The sequence below is a fragment of the Suncus etruscus genome, chromosome 20 (assembly GCF_024139225.1).
Source record: "Suncus etruscus isolate mSunEtr1 chromosome 20, mSunEtr1.pri.cur, whole genome shotgun sequence".
In the NCBI taxonomy this organism is placed as follows: Eukaryota; Metazoa; Chordata; class Mammalia; order Eulipotyphla; family Soricidae; genus Suncus; species Suncus etruscus.
In genome coordinates, this window is record NC_064867.1 from 16977976 (window position 1) to 16995974 (window position 17999).

Genomic DNA, 17999 nt, shown 5'->3' on the forward strand with positions numbered 1-17999 from the left:
ATACACTCCAGCCAGTGGTGCTTTGTCACAACAGACTGAGAAAATTGATACACCAAATCCTATGCTACTAGAGTTTGGTTCCTTAAATTGTGGGTCAGGATCCCATAGAGGTCACAAAAATGAATGTTACATTCCAAGGGCGAGAGGGATAGTAAAGTGCTTGCCTTGCAGTCAACTGACCTGAGTTATATCCCCAGAATCCCATATTGTCCTCCAAGCTCTCCAGGAGTGATTTCTTGGTTTTTTCCCCAGATGTTTTACTATTTTTATTTTTATAACATCTTTATTTAAGCACCATGATTACAAAAATGATTGTAGTTGCATTTCAGTCATAAAAAGAACACCCCCTTTCACCAGTGCAACATTCCCAACACCAGTGCCCCCTATCTCCCTCCTCCCTCACCTCTGCCTGTATGAGACAGGCATTCTACTTCTTTCACTCATCAACATTTTCATGGTAGTTAGTATAGTTATTTCTCTAACTTGCACTCACCACTATTTGTGGTAAGCTTCATATCGTGGGCCAGACCTTCCAGCCCTCATATCTTTTGTATCTGGGTATTATCACAATAATGTCTTTTTTTTTTTTTTTTTTGGTTTTTAGGCCACACCCAGTGGTGCTCAGGAGTTACTCCTGGCTATCTGCCCAGATAGCTCCTGGCAGGCACGGGGGACCATATGAACGCCAGGATTCGAATCAACCACCTTAGGTCCTGGACTGGCTGCTTGCAAGGCAAACTCCGCTGTGCTTTCTGGCCCCTTTTATTTTTCTTAAAACCCATAGATGGGACTATTCTGTGTCTATCTCTCTCCCTGATTTATTTCACTCAGCATAATAGTTTCCATGACCACCCATGTATAGGAAAATTTCATGACTTCATCTCTCCTGATGGGCTGCATAGTTTTCCATTGTGTATATGTACCAGTTTTTTTTAGCCACTCATCTGTTGAAGGTCATCTTGGTTGTTTCCAGTTTGGCTATTGTAAATAGCGCTGCAATGAATATAGGTATAATGAAGGCATTTTTGTATTGCATTTTTGGTTTCCATGGGTATATCCCTCGGAGTGGTCCAGGAGTGATTTCTGAATACAGAGCCAAGATTAACTCCTAAGCACTGCCAAGTGTAGCAAAAATAAATAAATAAATAAATAAATAAATAAATAAATAAATAAATAGGGGCCGGGCGGTGGCGCTCGAGGTAAGGTGCCTGCCTTACCTGCGCTAGCCTAGGAGACGGACCGCGGTTCGATCCCCCGGCGTCCCATATGGTCCCCCAAGCCAGGAGCGACTTCTGAGCGCATAGCCAGGAGTAACCCCTGAGCGTCACCGGGTGTGGCCCAAAAACCAAAAAAAAAAAAAATAAATAAAAAAATAAATAAATAAATAAATAAATAAATAAATAAATAAATAATAAAAAGCCCTGAGTGTTAAATTGCAGATTGAGGGAATTGAAAATTATGTCTTAAACTATGATTTATCATCAGTAGATGTTTGATTTGTTATACCTATTTTCTATACCATATACCTGGGGGTGGTCACATAAAAATGGCTCAAGCAGGGCTGGAGAGATAGTACTATAGGTAGTACTGAGCACTTGCCTTAAGCATGATTCCAGTCAATCCCAGTTCCCAGATCCCAGTTGAGAGTTCCAGCAGGAGTGATCCCTAAGGGCAGAACCAGTAGCCCTGAGCATTATTAAATGTGACCCCAAAACAAATAAATATGAACACACACACACACACACACACACACACACACACACACACACACAGATATACAGAGGTTAAGGCCTTGCAAGTGGCAGATTCCACTTTGAAGGTCCTGGCTATTGCCAAAGGAAAACTACTAAGCAGAGAGCTGAAAGCAGCCTTTAAGCACTATCAGATGTGGCCAAAAAGTAAAAACAAAAACAAAAAATGACTGAGACTTTGAAGTCAGAGATGGCTCAAAGGGGTCAGCCAAGCTTTCTGGTTTATTTGGTTTTTGAGTCACACCTGGCTGTGCTCAGGACTTATTCCTAGCTCTGCACTCAGGGGTTATCGCTCCTGGACAGCTCAGGCAACTCCAATTCAATCCCCAATGTGAGATGCTGGTGACTGAACCCCCAGGTCAGCCACATGCGATACCTTCCCTGCTTTACTATCTCTTCAATCTTAGACAAACTGCCAGCAGGGTGCAATGTCACACAGATCAAGCTAAAGTTAGCAAATATAAATGGTGTGAACCATGTTTATGGTCCAATCACAGTAATTTCTCCATTCCCTGGTTTGTTTTTTTTTTACCAGTATGTTTACATATTGTCATGTTACAAATACTAGCCTAGAAGCAATGCTGAAGGCACACAGTTCTTTTTTTTTTTTTTTTTTTTTGGTTTTTGGGCCACACCTGTTTGACGCTCAGGGGTTACTCCTGGCTATGTGCTCAGAAATCGCCCCTGGCTTGGGGGGACCATATGGGACGCCGGGGGATCGAACCGCGGTCCTTCCTTGGCTAGCGCTTGCAAGGCAGACACCTTACCTCCAGCGCCACCTACCCGGCCCCGAAGGCACACAGTTCTATCCTCTCATTTTTATTTCTCAAGAAGGGGAATATTCAAAACACAATCACATAAAATTCTTCCATTCAGAAGACTTTACCTTATTAACTATGAAGCAGCATTAACTTGAACACTTGTCATTGGTAATGTATGCATTCCTTGGACAATGACTGCACTATCCAGACCACCACAGACCTTAACCTGAGTGGTTGTAATAAGATATAAATGGTCAACTTTGTCCCTTGTTTAGAAGTTCCCAAGAAAATTACAGGAAATAAGCACTATCTGAGGCTGAGATCAGTCTTGTCAGTACTATCCTAGCTGAAAAAGACCTAAATTGGGACCACCACCACTACCACCTCCTCCTTTCTTCTCTAAAATCCTGGTCTCTTTGAAAGGCAAATCTCCCCTAAGAAACCCTCCTTCATGGCTTTGTTCACTCTCATCATGCATCATGCTTCCTCCTAAAAACTCTTACTCTACTGAGAGAAAGAGAGAGAGAGAGAGAGAGAGAGAGAGAGAGAGAGAGAGAGAGAGAGCAGAGAGGAGAGAGAGGAGAGAAAGGAGAGGAGAGAGAGAGGGAGAGACAGAGAGAGAGAGAGAGAGAGAGAGGGAGAGACAGAGAGAGAGAGAGAGAGAGAGAGAGAGAGAGAGAGAGAGAGAGAGAGAGAGAGAGAGAGAGGAGAGTGTTTGGGCCACACCCAGTGGTACTCAGGTTACTCCTGGCTCTGTGCCTAGAAATTACTCATGGCAAGCTCAGTATACCATATGGGATACCAGGAATAAAATCCGGGTCGGCCACATGCAAGGCAAACACCCCACCAGCTGTGCTATCCTCTGACCCACTTTTCTTTATGGTTACCTAATGTCTATGAGTATCACTGTTCATAGAGTAGTTTCTTGTTGTGGGTTTTTTTTTGTTGTTGTTGTTGCTTGGTTGGTTGGTTTTGGGGCCACACCCAGCAATTTTCAAAGAATACCCCTAGCTCTGCACTCAGGAATTACTCCTGACAGTGCTTGGAAGACCATATGGGATATCAGAGATGGAATCTGGGTCGGCCATGTTAAAGACAAGCACCCAACCTGTAGAGGAAGCCTCATATCCAAAACCCAGACAACAGTATTTTTAAGTTTTCTGAATTTTTGAAATGCTTTCTTTGATGAATAAATGAGTAAATATGGAGCTAGAGAGGTAGCACACCGAGTAGTGTTTGCCTTGCACACTGCCAACCCAAATTCGATCACTGGCATATCATATTATATGGCCCCCTGAGTGCAGAGCCAGGAGTAACCCTGGAGTACAGCACTGGTGGGTGTGTGGCCCATACACCCAGCTAAACTCACACAACTGAGTTTAGTTTGTATGCTTAGCTGAACCTATTAAAAATGGTTATGTTTGCTTTTCTTAATTTTTTGTGTAGATTTATGAATGCCTATGACTAGTAAAATTAGCAATATCAAGAATTTTACTCTTTGGGGGCCTGAGAGAGAGCACAGCAGTTAAGGCTTTTGCTTTGTATGTGGCCGACCTGGGTTTGATCCCTGGCATCTTATATGGTCCCTTAAGCACCACAGCATCCTATTCTGAGCACCTCCAGGAGTGATTCCTGAGTGCAGAGCCAGGAATAACTCCTAAATATCACTGGGTGTGACACCAAAACCAAAAAATTATAATTTTACTCTTTATAATATGAAAGTTTCTTGTTAGATAGCATCCACTTAGTACAATACTTAAAAATCTAATGGGTATAAGAGCCAAAGAGCAACCTTAGAGGATACCTAAAATCTGTTTAGAATCTGAGGCTTGTCTGGCAAAGTAAACATACTTGCAAAATTAAAACTACAGCCAATCAGTATCTACATTTGAAATTAATTTTTTTTTCAAAATTTCAGCCTTTGGGCCACACCCAGTGACATTTGGGGTTTATTCCTGGCTTTGTGCTCAGAGGTCAATATTCAGGTTATAAATCAATGCAGATTATAAATCAATCGGCCCACTTATCCCACCTCCTAATAGCCACAACAGTAAATTCCACTGGTATGAGAAACAAGTGCTAGAATACTGTTTTAAACTGCCTCAACTTTGCCAGCCAGGTTACAACTACTGAGAAAGGGGAAGTGGTCTTACTGAGGTTATTATCCCAGTCATGACAAAACTTGATTCTTAGTTGGATCAAGAATCTGTTCCCCGGGGCCAAAGAGATAACTGGAGGTAAGGCATTTGCCTTGCATGCAGAAGGTCGGTGGTTCGAATTCCGGCATCCCATATGGTCCTCCAAGCCTGCCAGGAGCGATTTCTGAGCGTAGAACCAGGATAAGCCGGTGTAACCAAAAAACCCAACCCTCCCCTGCAAAAAAAAAAGAATTTATTCCCTTCCTCTCACATCATCTTCTCAGATTACTTTACCAAATACTAAAAAAAAATTTTCAGCTGGCATTACAGAAAATGAACATTTTGCTGAAATGAAATCTCTAAAAAAAAAAAAAATACTTCAAGACCTTTTTGTTTAAGTCCTGCAGTCTTCCATCTACTCCTCCTTGCCCCATTAATTATCAAAGATTTACCAGAGATGTTCCTATTACCCAGAGGAAAGCAATTAGTCAAATTACAAATAGTCTACAAAAACCAGATACCAAAACCACATTGGTTAGAAATAATATTTATTACCCCTGCCTCCCAGCCCCGGATACAGATTACTTTTTCAGAAACATGAAGATATTATCCATATCCTCATGAGTTAGTTTGGAGAAAATAAGCTTAATCGTATCATGTCAGCAATATATTTCTATCATTTCTTTAAACAATACCCATTTAATCTTTCCATGTAAGTTTAAGTTCAAGAATAGCTTTAAGTTTTATATTTTGGACCAAATCAAGACTCTTTGTTGACAGATAAAATTTTTCTGGCAGATCCCCCTCCCCCCCACCCCTAAAAAAAATTCTATATCCTAAGTGATAAACTCTTCTTGTACATTCAGCAAACTTTATATTGAAAAGAAAAGGATTGAGATAGGTACTTACTTTCGTGCACAGTAATAAATCTAGCTGAGCTACGCCTTGCTTTGCAATGATGTTTACATAAAATAAACCATACCTTATCAAGTTACAATGGTAATTTCTTGAAATGTAGATATGAAAGCTATGGTATACAAGTGAGCCACTTAAATTTCCTTCTAATTTTTAAGTCTGTATTTAAACTATCGCTACCATATGGAAAAGGTCATTCCAAGGTTTTTCCTTTCCTCAGCTAAAGCTTGAATCCTTTCTCAGATCATGTAGAGATACATTAAAAGCACAGAAAAAATGTTTTAGCTTGCTGACATAATGCCCTTAAGTTTGCTGACATAATGCCCATATTTTAACTTTAAAATGTAAAATCAGAGTTAAAGCATCACATCATTCATACAGTACATTAGTAATCAACAGTGTCCCACCAACTTAGAAGTTTCTTAAACTGACTGTCTTCTCTGCATAAATCAAGTTTATAACCAATGACTCGATCAAAGAATGAGCTTATAATAGCCTGCTGGTTTACCTTTGTAATTAGACATCTCAAAATTGGGCTATTTTCAAATCTAGAAATGCTATGAGTGATATATCAACTATAATTTTGTTTCCCATTACCTACAGGAAGAATCTGTTCAAAACAAAATTTTACAAGATAAAATACATGTCTATATACCTATATATTGATGTATACATGTATATACTGAACCTAACTAAAGTTTTATAAGCAATACTAACAGTTCTGGTTACACATTCCTAAGGACTTAGTAACAGTTTTAAAGATACGTGTTATAAAGAGGCTTATGGAAAAGGCAAAAATTAAGAATCAACATGATCTCTGAGGTTTTTAGTATTACTTCGAAAAGCTGTTCCTACCCCCCCATAGAAGAAAACTATGCATTTATCTTAGAAAAAAAATTATAAAAAGATAATGCTATCATGTAAAGATTTCACAAAAACTATTCTGTATATCCCATAAGTCATACCTATGTAAGGTAAACCACAATTATGGTTTATATTGTTTTACAGACATCACCATCACCTTTCCTCTTTAATAATGAGAGGGCTTAACTTATTTAACTAGTGCCACAGAAACTTAAGTCCAGTAGCAAAGTTAAACAAGATTACAAAATAAGGCATTCTATTCACATGTCGTTTAAATAACAGGCTGATTATAGCAATGCGGGTTCTTTTCATTTTTGTAATTTTACATAATCAAAAAAATTATATAGAAGGCAATTTTTACCCCAAAGTCCAATTAATTGCTATTTTCCAGGCAATTTGATAAACATACATAAAAGCCTCAACTTAGGCTAAATTTCTACTACTGCCATAAACATATTATTTTTATCTAATCAAGTCCAATATCAGAAATGTGAAACATCTTTGACTACCATTTCTAAGTCTGTAGGTCACATACAAAATAATTTTTTCAAGTTGATTTAAATCTAATTTGAAAATATCCCAATAGAGTTATTGAGGGGGAAAAAGTGGACATAGAACACTCTCATAAAAACACCCCCCAACATATTAATTTTCTTAAACACTGGTTCTCCCCCAAAATAATCCGATATTTCTATAATCAAACTGCAGCATGTGTATAAAGAGCAAATAATATAACGTTAGCACACAGAATGAGTATGAATAGACTTTTAAATAACTAGTACCTTGAAACCAAGATTTTACCAAAAATAAACTCTAAAATACATGTATTTTGAAATTTGGACTTGGCTGCTTGTTGTACTTTTACATTAGGTTTTAAGTAAACAAAAATAGAGCATAAATTCATAATTTTACGGTCTAAGCATTTAGACCAATGGTTGTCATTAACAGGTAAAACGCACCTAATTGGGTCTCTGACACCTCTTGTTTTAATTTTATAGTAGGATAAAGTTCTTCACAGTTTAAAATATTGTGAAGAAATATATTTATGTATATAACTATATTCACATACAGACTATGTATACATACTATGCATTTAATGTACCCATAAACTTTTGAATATGTGTTCCAGCAGAATATCCCACACATATGCAGGAACCCTGAACAAATAAGAGTGATGTGAACTGTGAAATGATTTCTCAGAATGCTTAAGAAAATAATACTAGGAATAATTATGACCAAAAATTTGTCTTATTTACATAGTGCCTATCTCCCAAGAGGTAAATATGCTTTAAAGACATTTTTTCAGCATCTCTGTGAGGCGGGGCATTGGGAAAACTACCCATTCTTGTTTCCACAGACAACCTGCCCAGAATTATACACTTCAACAGTGGCAGAGTAAATTATAGATGTGGACACTTTCTAACCATGAATTCTATATTACCTAATCTGAATAGTCTAATAAAATCAAAATTTCCATCAGACAATAGAACTTCTACCACAAAATATTAATTTTTAAATCTCAACTACTTGTGATTGTGCATTTTATTTATACCATAGGGAGATCAAAAATAGTTTTTGGTTTTGGCAGGTGAAAGTTTGACATTCAGTATGATTATAATTCAGTGTAACTTCTCCAGTTTAAGTGAGACACAGCTGGTTGGTCTATCAGGGAAATGCAGTCAGTATCTAATCATGGCTGAAGAGATCTCAATGCAAACACTATTGCATGGTTATTACAGAGTCTACGATCTTGTATGGTCTTAAAGGTCTTTTCTATCTCCACATATGGTATACACATATAAATAAGCACTTAGCACAAAATGTACAGTTAGCATGAGTCAGTTCACGTCTAAACAAACAAAAGACCTTAGGGGTGAACTTTAAAGGCCAAGAGCTCCTCAGAGTGCATGTTATTGAGAGATCGAAGATCTGGCAACTTTAGAAGTAGTTTTGTAAAAATTGAGGCCTCATTTGGATGGTTTTTCATTATTAAGGTCCTTAGTGCACGGATGAGGGTTTCTTGCAAAGTCTCCACAGAGTTGACATTTTCTATTCCAGAACGATCTAACGGAGAGACGTGAAGGAGAAAATGCATTAGCATTAAATGTAAGTTTTGCTGATAAATTGTTCTAACAAAAATAAGGTTTTCTATAGTCAGTGGCAAAACATAATAAACAGGGCCCGGAGAAATAGCACAGCGGCATTTGCCTTGCAAGTAGCCGACCCAGGACCAAAGGTGGTTGGTTCGAATCCCGGTGTCCCATATAGTCCCCCGTGCCTGCCAGGAGCTATTTCTGAGCAGACAGCCAGGAGTAAGCCCTGAGCACCGCCGGGTGTGGCCCAAAAACAAAAACAAAAACAAACAAAAAAAACATAATAAACAAAAAGCTTTAGTAACTTATTATAAAAATATGACTCAGAGGGCAGCCAAGCCCCCACCCTGCCAAAGCCATGCCTGCTGCACCCATCACCAATAATTGCTACTTGGCCTATGGCCCTGCTTCATCACTCCTCTACAACTCTGTAAAGACTAATCTGACCAAATTCCATATATGCTGGTATTTGGGCTGATATTACTAAGACTTTTATGAAGTGAGTGAGCACCCTCACCCACTATGAAATCAACCCAAGCACCATATTTCCAACGCCAGGTGAAAGGGTGTGATGCAGGGTAGTCACAAAGAATTAATAAAACAAGGCCAGCAGGAGAGAATCATGAAGTCCAGTTGCCTTCTTGTCTCGTGGTCTCTCTACCAGGGGTCTCAAACTCGCGGCCCGAGGGCCATTTGCAGCCCTCCGTACAACATTTTGTGGCCCTGCCCTAGAGGAATCTTTTTTTGTTTTGTTTTGTTTTAGTTGTTTGGGTCACACCCCCCAATGTTCAAAGCTTACTACCACCTCGACTTTGCCTCCTGCGGCCCCCAGGTAAATTGAGTTTGAGAACTCTGCATACTCAGTCAAGCCAAAATCAAAAACCTCCCTTTATTCTACCAGTACAAATGCAACTGTGCAGGGGAGGGTCTGGTGAGATCCAGATGGATTTTTACATATCAAAGGGATAGGAAAAAAGTTTGTTAGGATAAAAACATAATGTGACACACCCTTTCTGTTCAAAAAAAAATTTTTTGAGAAAGGCTACATAAATACATCTGCCATTAGTTGTTAATTTGCACAGACACAGTAGAAATAACAAAGGAAAAAAATCCTTTAGTAGTAAAAATACGTAAGGTGGTGAGAAAATTTTCTATTTCCTAAATCAATGCTGGTGAGGGTAGACTTGGCTGTAAAAGCGTCATAGGTTAGATTGTCCATATCCTTGTCCTCTACATATCACAAAATTTTTTGTAGGCTTGTCTAAATATAAACATAAGAACCTTTCTGTAGATATACTTAATTTCGAAATTCTTAAACATTCTTATGCCAAGCACTGTAATACAAGTTTAGAGCATCCAGGTTACTTTTCCATAAAATTCTCTAAACAAAATCATAACATTTCTGCAAAAATGCAGTTTGAAAATAAGTTTGCTAAAAACATTCTTATAATGATCACTGTAATAAGAATATTGTATTCAAGTTCCTCTTCCATGGACTTCTGTGGACAAAGACATTAGAACATTTTTGCAGGCATAATTTGAGAATAAGTTGCTAAATAATATACACAATCAAATACTACAGCAATTGAGAAACATTCACTAGGAGAGGTGAGACTATTAAAAATCTAACAACATTATATATTTCCCCATAACTGTTCAAAGTAATATCAAACCACTAGAATGGAATATATCATTTCTGTTTGCACTGGGGCACTACTACCAGAGAATATTCCTGAGTACAGACTACACTGGGCATCATTAGGTTTAGCCTTTAAAAAAAAGGGCATATCCAAATAAGCAACATTTATTTTTATTCCTATTCCACAAGGAGATTCAGGAGTTATATGAAAAAGTTTACTTACATTTAGAGGAAGAACTTACATTTAAGAGTAAGGGGGGATGGGCAGGAGATACACACACACACACACACACACACACACACACACCCTGGTTCTATCCCATATGACACAGGAGATACACACACACACACACACACACACACACACACACACACACACACACACACACACACACACACACACACACACACACACACACCCTGGTTCTATCCCATATGACCCTCTCAAGCCTGCCAAAAGTGATTTCTTTTTTCTGTTTTGTTTCTTGTTTTTGTTTTTGGGTCATACCCGGCAGCGCTCAGGGGTTACTCCTGGCTTTCTTCTCAGAAATTGCTCCTAGCAGGTTCGGGGGACCATATGGGATGCCAGGAATCAAACCCAGGCCCATCCCAGGTTAGCCAAATGCAAGGCAAACACCCTACTGCTGTGCTATCTCTCCAGCCACCAAAAGTGATTTCTGAGCACAGAGCAGAAGTAACCCCGAGTGCCACCAGGTATGCTCACCTCCCCCCATCCTGGGGCAAAAACAAGTGGGAGGGAGGCAGGGCATACCTGAGCCCAATTTGGGTGCAGGGGGCGCTGACCCAGATATTTACTACTGAGCACCCAAGGAAGTGAACCCCCCAGGCTTTGCTGTGGGAGGAGAGCCACAGATACCAGGACCTACACTGACACAGCTGCCACTGCCACCACAAGTGATCAGCAGTGTCTTGAGCAGTGCATTGCGTTTATGAGGCACTTTCATCATAAGCAAATTGAGGAAAATCTCAACAACCTGCCACATTTACATCCCACAGCTACTGCCACCGCCACCATGTAAACAACAGCCCTGCTTCAAAGTTTCACCACTAATCTCAGAGGAGATGTAAGCCAAGCCACTAACACTCACAGGCACACCAGTCTTTGGGTTAAAAACTCTGGAGAGTCTTTGAGAGGGGCAGCAGGAGTCCTGCCCTGCTAAAGCGCCTCAAGAGCCACACCCAAAGCCATGGCCACTGCAATACAAACAGCTCAATTTTACTACTTCATGACTAATCTCTGCAGAGATGCAAAGCCAAAAACAAAAAATTCCAGATATATTTTTCAGGCTGAGAACTTGGGTCTTCTGGGAGTAGGAATTGGAGCCTCCCTCCTTACCCTGCACTGCCAGCAGCCCAAGCAGCTATACCCACATCCCCCATTCCATAGCCACTGCCATGTAAATAAGTTTCCAGCTTCATATCTTCACCACTATTCTAGGAAGAGAGATGTAAACCAAGTCAAGCCAAGACCCAGAAACTCAGTTCTACAGATCCTGGAATCCCAACACTTCCAAAGTCCACAACCTAATGAACACCAAATTGGGTGGGAAAGCAGCATAGAAGCCAACAAAACTCAATAAATAAAAATAATAACACAGAAGGTTCGACTGGCAACAAACAGGCTAGTAAATCTTCAGACAATGACTCTAATAACCCCCAGTCATCACATCATCAACAACAAAGGGAATGAGGAAGAACAGTTTCTTTTTTACATCTTGGGCCACAACAAGAGTCCTAGGGCTTATTCCTGGCTCTCTACTCAGGAATCATCCTGGTAGGCTGGGGGAACATATTGGGTTCTAGGGATCAAACTCAGGGCAAGTGCATGCAAGGCAAGCATCCTGCTGTACTATCACTTGGGGTGGGGGGAGGCCCACATATGAGTTACTCTTGGCTCTGCACTCAGAAATCACTCCTGGCAGGCTCAGGGGACCCTTTGGGATGCCAGGGACTGAACATGGATAGGCTGAGTGCAAGGCAAACACCCTACGTGCTGTGCTATTGCTCCAGCCTGAGGAAATTTTTTAAATGGAATTATTACCTTTAGTTTCTCAAAAATACATCACTGTGACATCAACTCCATTAAGAATTATCAATAGGCCATGGAAAAGGACGTAAAGTGCAAGCATTACAAAAAATACTAAGAAAACAGAGATATCAGGGTCTAGAATGTAGCACATGAGCACATGATTTGCACATTTGAGTCTATGGGTTCAATTCCTGGTTTGTCTACCTCTTCCCCAAAAGAAAATAGGTGTATTACTTTCATTCTATCCCCATTATCCTAAGTGCAATTTTAGTGACTCAAGTAGAGATGATCAAGAAAAGCAAGTTTCAGGTGGACTCTTAGTGATCATCAAGTTCCCCCCTCCCTCCATACTCCAGGGGGGAGGTGCATGGAGAGGAGGGCGGGCAGACATCTGGCTTCCAGTTTCCTCTTTGATTCTGGAGACCAGCTCTTGCCAGGTACGGGGTTTGGGGAGGCCCCATACCAGAGCCTTTTCTCCCGAGCCTGGGGAGTGCTGGGAGGCTTGGCAGGCCCCCAGCCGTCCTTGTCTTTTTCCCCTGACTCCAGGCCTTCCCTGGGTGCCAGCTCAGATGGCCAGAAGTGGGTTCAGGTGGACTCTTAGTGATCCTCAGAGTCCCCCCTCCCTCCGTACTCCAGGGGGGAGGTGCATGGGGAGGAGGGCGGTCAGACATCTGGCTTCCAGTTTCCTCTTTGATTCTGGAGACCAGCTCTTGCCAGGTATGGGGTTTGGGGAGGCCCCATACCAGAGCCTTTTCTCCCGAGCCTGGGGAGTGCTGGGAGGCTTGGCAGGCCCCCAGCAGTCCTTGTCTTTTTCCCGACTCCAGGCCTTCCCTGGGTGCCAGCTCAGATGGCCAGAAGTGGGTTCAGGTGGACTCTTCGTGGTCCTCAGGTTCCCCCCTCCCTCCGTACTCCAGGGGGGAGGTGCATGGGGAGGAGGGCGGTCAGACATCTGGCTTCCGGTTTCCTCTTTGATTCTGGAGACCAGCTCTTGCCAGGTATGGGGTTTGGGGAGGCCCCATACCAGAGCCTTTTCTCCCGAGCCTGGGGAGTGCTGGGAGGCTTGGCAGGCCCCCAGCAGTCCTTGTCTTTTTCCCGACTCCAGGCCTTCCCTGGGTGCCAGCTCAGATGGCCAGAAGTGGGTTCAGGTGGACTCTTCGTGGTCCTCAGGTTCCCCCCTCCCTCCGTACTCCAGGGGGGAAGATGCATGGGGAGGAGGGCGGGCAGACATTTGGCTTCCTGTTTCCTCCTTGATTCTAGAGACCAGCTCTTGCTGTTCCCCTGGACTTCAGTCTTTTCCTGGGCACCGGTCTAAGTGGACTCTATAGGGGTCAACAGGCTTTCCCCCTATCTCTCCCTACACTAATGGGAATGCGCTCTAGGAGGAGGGCACGCTGTTCTAGCACTGGTTTATGTTGGGACAGTCAGTGGCAATTTTTTCTCCTTGTTTTCATATTGATAGTATTGTGTGCATATATTCTATATATCCATAATATCCATCTTGTATTGGGACCTTGATACTGCCCTACAAAGCTCATTTCTAATATGTTACTGCCTCAGTCCCAACCCTTACTTCCCCCCATCCTCCCATGTAGGTGCAGCTAATGACATGAAGCTCACCACATAGAGTGATAAGTGCAGTTAGAGAAATAACTACACTGAAAACTATCATAACAATGTGAATGAATGAGGGAAAAAGAAAGCCTGTCTCGAGTACAGGTTGTGGGTGAGTGGAGTGGGGAGTAGGTGGATCTGGGAAATTGGTGGTGGGAATCCTGCACTGGTGAGGGGGGGGTGTTCTTTACATGACTGTAATCATACAACTACAATTATACTTGTAACCACGGTGTTTAAATAAAGATAATTAAAAAAAAGAAAAAGAAAAGAAAAGCAAGCAAATTATGCTTTCAAATGGCATGATGTACAGGCATTTAGGATATACAAGAATGTGCTCTCCCAGTCAGGAGTGACTATACAGACAACAGGGTATTTGCTTTGCACACAGTCAGCAAGGTTCGGTCCTTCAGCATCTCACATGGTTCCAAAAACCTACCAATATTGATTCCAGAATTCCTGAGTGTAGAGCCAGGATTAACCCCTAAACATCACGGGGTGTGGCTCAGGAGAAAAAAATAAGAAATATTCTCTCCCTTGAAAATTACTGAAATAGGACCAGGGGGCAGGGGACACATGCCTTACATGCAGAAGGACCCAAGTTTTTAATCCCAAGCGCTATGTATAGCAGCCCCCACACCTCAGTCCCTAGAACTACCAGATATGGATCTTCTAGACACTGGCTTTGACCATGCCCTCACACTGAACTGCCTAGACAACTGACTATGCATCATCTTAGTGTTTCAAGTGTCAGCCCAGATTTCTGAGCAGGTTGAAAAGTCCTCCCCTAGACAAAAATGTTACTAATTTATTTTTCATCCATATTATCAACTTATTCTTTATAACCCTCCCACTACCTAGAACTGTCTAATGTAGGAAGCAAATGGCAAACTCAAAGCAAGGTGTATCAAATACTGTCAATATTTAAGTTAGTGCTAACTAAGAAATAGCTGGCACTGATTTACAAGTTCCCCCCAAAATCATTATATCTTAACTTCTAATTTGCTACTGAAAATGCTCTCTATTTTACTGTACACTGCCTGATTTGAGATATTGAGTTGAAAATAACCACCATAAAAATACAAGGTGGTAGGGGTAATTAGGAAAATCAGTGATTTATACAAATATAAAATGTAGGGGAGACTCAAAAAAAATCCTCATCACTCATTAAGAGATTACCAGACCCCATGCTAGATTCACACAGTACAACCGCTTCCATTCAAACAAAATGCGATTAAGTGAGATCCAAAAAGAGAAAATTACTTACCCAAGTCACACAGATAATCCACTGTTAAAGCTAGGTGAAAGCTAACAATTCATAATTTACAGATTTTTATAACAAATCACATTACTCAATTTTTAATAGTTAAGTAACCATTAATATTTTAATACTTACATTGATTTTAGAACTACCTGATAAATATCTGGACTTACTAGAAGAAATAAAATACAAAACTAAAAAAGCAAAACTAAAAGTAGTCAATGTGACGTTCATCTATGGTTCTCTTTCTACAAAGCACTTTTTTTTCTATTTGGGTTTTTTGGATTTGGGGCCACCCCCAGTCGTGCAGAGGTTAAACCTGGCTCAGAGCTCAGAAACTGCTCCTGGCAGGCTTGAGAGAATGGGCTAATAGGGATAGAATCTGGGTCCATTCCGGGTTGACATTCAAGACAAACGCCCTGCTGCTCACTATGCTATCGCTCCAGCCCCTGTGCAAAGGGCTCTAGGGGCCAGAGAGATAGCACAGCGTTAGGGTGTTTGCCTTGCATGCAGCTGGTCCAGAAGGTGGTTCGAATCCCGGCATCCCATATGGTCCCCGTGCCTGCCAGGAGCGATTTCTGAGAGCATAGCCAGAAATAACCTCTGAGTGCTACCATGTGTGTCCCAAAATACACAGAATAAAAGATAGATCTGCATGGTTTAGCATCTTTCTCCTATAAAGTTCACTGGAACAGTCAACTACAACCTTCTCATCTGGGTCACTATAATTTTGGTGTGGCATAATTTTGAGCGAGCTTGCTTACCTGCAGACACCAGGACAACTGCTGTAAACAAACTCATTTCTTCATCACTAAGTTGGAGAGCATTAAGCTTCTCACTAAATTCAAACATAGAGTTTAGCAGATCCCCTGCTCCCATTGAGTGCAAATCATCCACGCTGTACTTCTTTCCACTTAAAAAGGTGACAGTACGTTCTTTTGCATCAAATAAAGATGCAAACCGTACCATTAAAACCTGAAAAAGAAAAAAACTGATATGTATTTGGAGAAATTCTACTGTTTATAGTAAAAAAAATTCATTATTCAAGTCAGCTCAGCAATATTCTACATCTTTTTATTTTTTTCACCAAAAACCATTTCCTTAAGGCAAATTTTCTATCAAAGTAATATCACATATACTCGAGTAAAGCCGAGCTTTTCCAGTACAAAATTTGTGCCAAAAATCCCAAATTCGGCTTATACTCGGGTCATATATGCCACTGAACTATTTAAACTACAATATTCTGTGCTTTCTCTGAGACTGACAGCAGTGATGATATCTGCAAACTCAGTGATGATGGCAATCTCTATGCTGAGACCCTCACATCAGATACAGCTGAAGCTTGTTTGGACATACAGATGAGGAGGAGGAGGAATCCAGTTTTGAAGTAAAGATTTTAACCTTTGTGATTTAGCTTGATTACCTGTTAAGCTACGGTTTCCTGCACTTTATTTAAAGTTTTAAAGTTATTGTTGCTAGTTTACAATTTTTCATTAGCAATAAAAATTAAAAAACATTTAATGTACTGACTCCTCAATTATTGTAATTGTTTTGGGTATATATTTTTATTTTTGAAATTTACCAATGGCTGCTGCACTGTCCACCTCGGCTTATACGAGTTACTAAATTTTTTTAGTTTTTAAGGTAAAATTTGGGGGTCGGCTTATACTTGAGTATATATGGTAAATATTCCAAGATATAAAAATAAAAGTCCAGTTGCCAATGACAAATAAAAAAGTATAAAATGACAAGAAACTTAAAACTGAGTCTTGATCAAAGACATTAAAGGAATTTTTATTTATTTATTTATTTATTTATTTATTTTTTGGTTTTTGGGCCACACCCAGCGGTGCTCAGGGGTTACTCCTGGCTGTCTGCTCAGAAATAGCTCCTGGCAGGCACGGGGGACCATATGGGACACCGGGATTCGAACCAACCACCTTTGGTCCTGGATCGGCCGCTTGCAAGGCAAACGCTGCTGTGCTATCTCTCCGGGCCCCGACATTAAAGAAATTTTCTAAACTATCAACATATTACTTGGGTTTCTAATCGATTTCTCAATAAGCAGTATTTCAATTCAACATCACTAGAAAACATCAAAACATTGAATATAGCCTAAGCAAAGTCAACAAATGAATCTTATTATTTCAAGAAATCATAAACCAATATAAAGAAAAGCATCATAGAAAGATGTTTAGGACACCATTATAATTTAAATACAAACCAAACCAGCCCTCAATTGCTTATCTACAGCTCCCTCCATAATATTAAATGAGGATACCTATATCACATTATTTCTTTAGGAACACTAAACATTAACACCTTCATTTTTCAACGATCCCCATAAAAACTGTTGGAACACTGGGATTAGTGGTATAGTGGAGGGTGCTGTATTTTGTTTGTTTATTGTTTCATCACATAGAGAAGGTAGATTTGGGACTCTTAGTGCTTTTTTTTTCTTCTGAAAAAGGAACAGTGGGGGCTGAAGAGATAGCATGGATATAGGGCATTTGCCTTGCATGCTGAAGGACGGTGGTTCAAATCCCGGCATCCCATATGGTCCCCGAGCCTGCCAGGAGCGATTTCTGAGCCAAGTAACCCTTGAGCGCTGCTGGGTGTGACCCAAAAACCAAAAAAAATAAAATAATAAATAATAAAAAATAAAATAAAAGAGGCATTGATTGTATCCAACTGATGCTGGTAAAAGCAACTGCCCCATAAGAAATACCAGAAAAAATACATCATAGAAAGAGGTACAGTGGGGCCGGGCGGTGGCGCTGGAGGTAAGGTGCCTGCCTTACCTGCACTAGCCTAGGAGACGGACCGCGGTTCGATCCCCCGGCGTCCCATATGGTCCCCCAAGCCAGGAGCGACTTCTGAGCGCATAGCCAGGAGTAACCCCTGAGCGTCACCGGG

General features: G+C 40.8%; 1 protein-coding gene across 1 annotated transcript in view; it reads right to left on the reverse strand.

The window, feature by feature from the left end:
• Positions 1 to 5181: 5181 nt before the first annotated feature.
• The window catches only part of NR1D2 (nuclear receptor subfamily 1 group D member 2), a 37149-nt gene continuing 24331 nt past the window's right edge, over positions 5182 to 17999 (reverse strand). Inside the window, exons 7-8 of the mRNA XM_049766058.1 lie at positions 15848 to 16058; positions 5182 to 8493 (exon numbers count right to left, since the gene is read on the reverse strand). Of these exons, the coding sequence (XP_049622015.1) occupies positions 8297 to 8493; positions 15848 to 16058 (408 nt within the window). The 3' untranslated portion in view covers positions 5182 to 8296. The remainder of the gene's footprint in view (positions 8494 to 15847; positions 16059 to 17999) is intronic.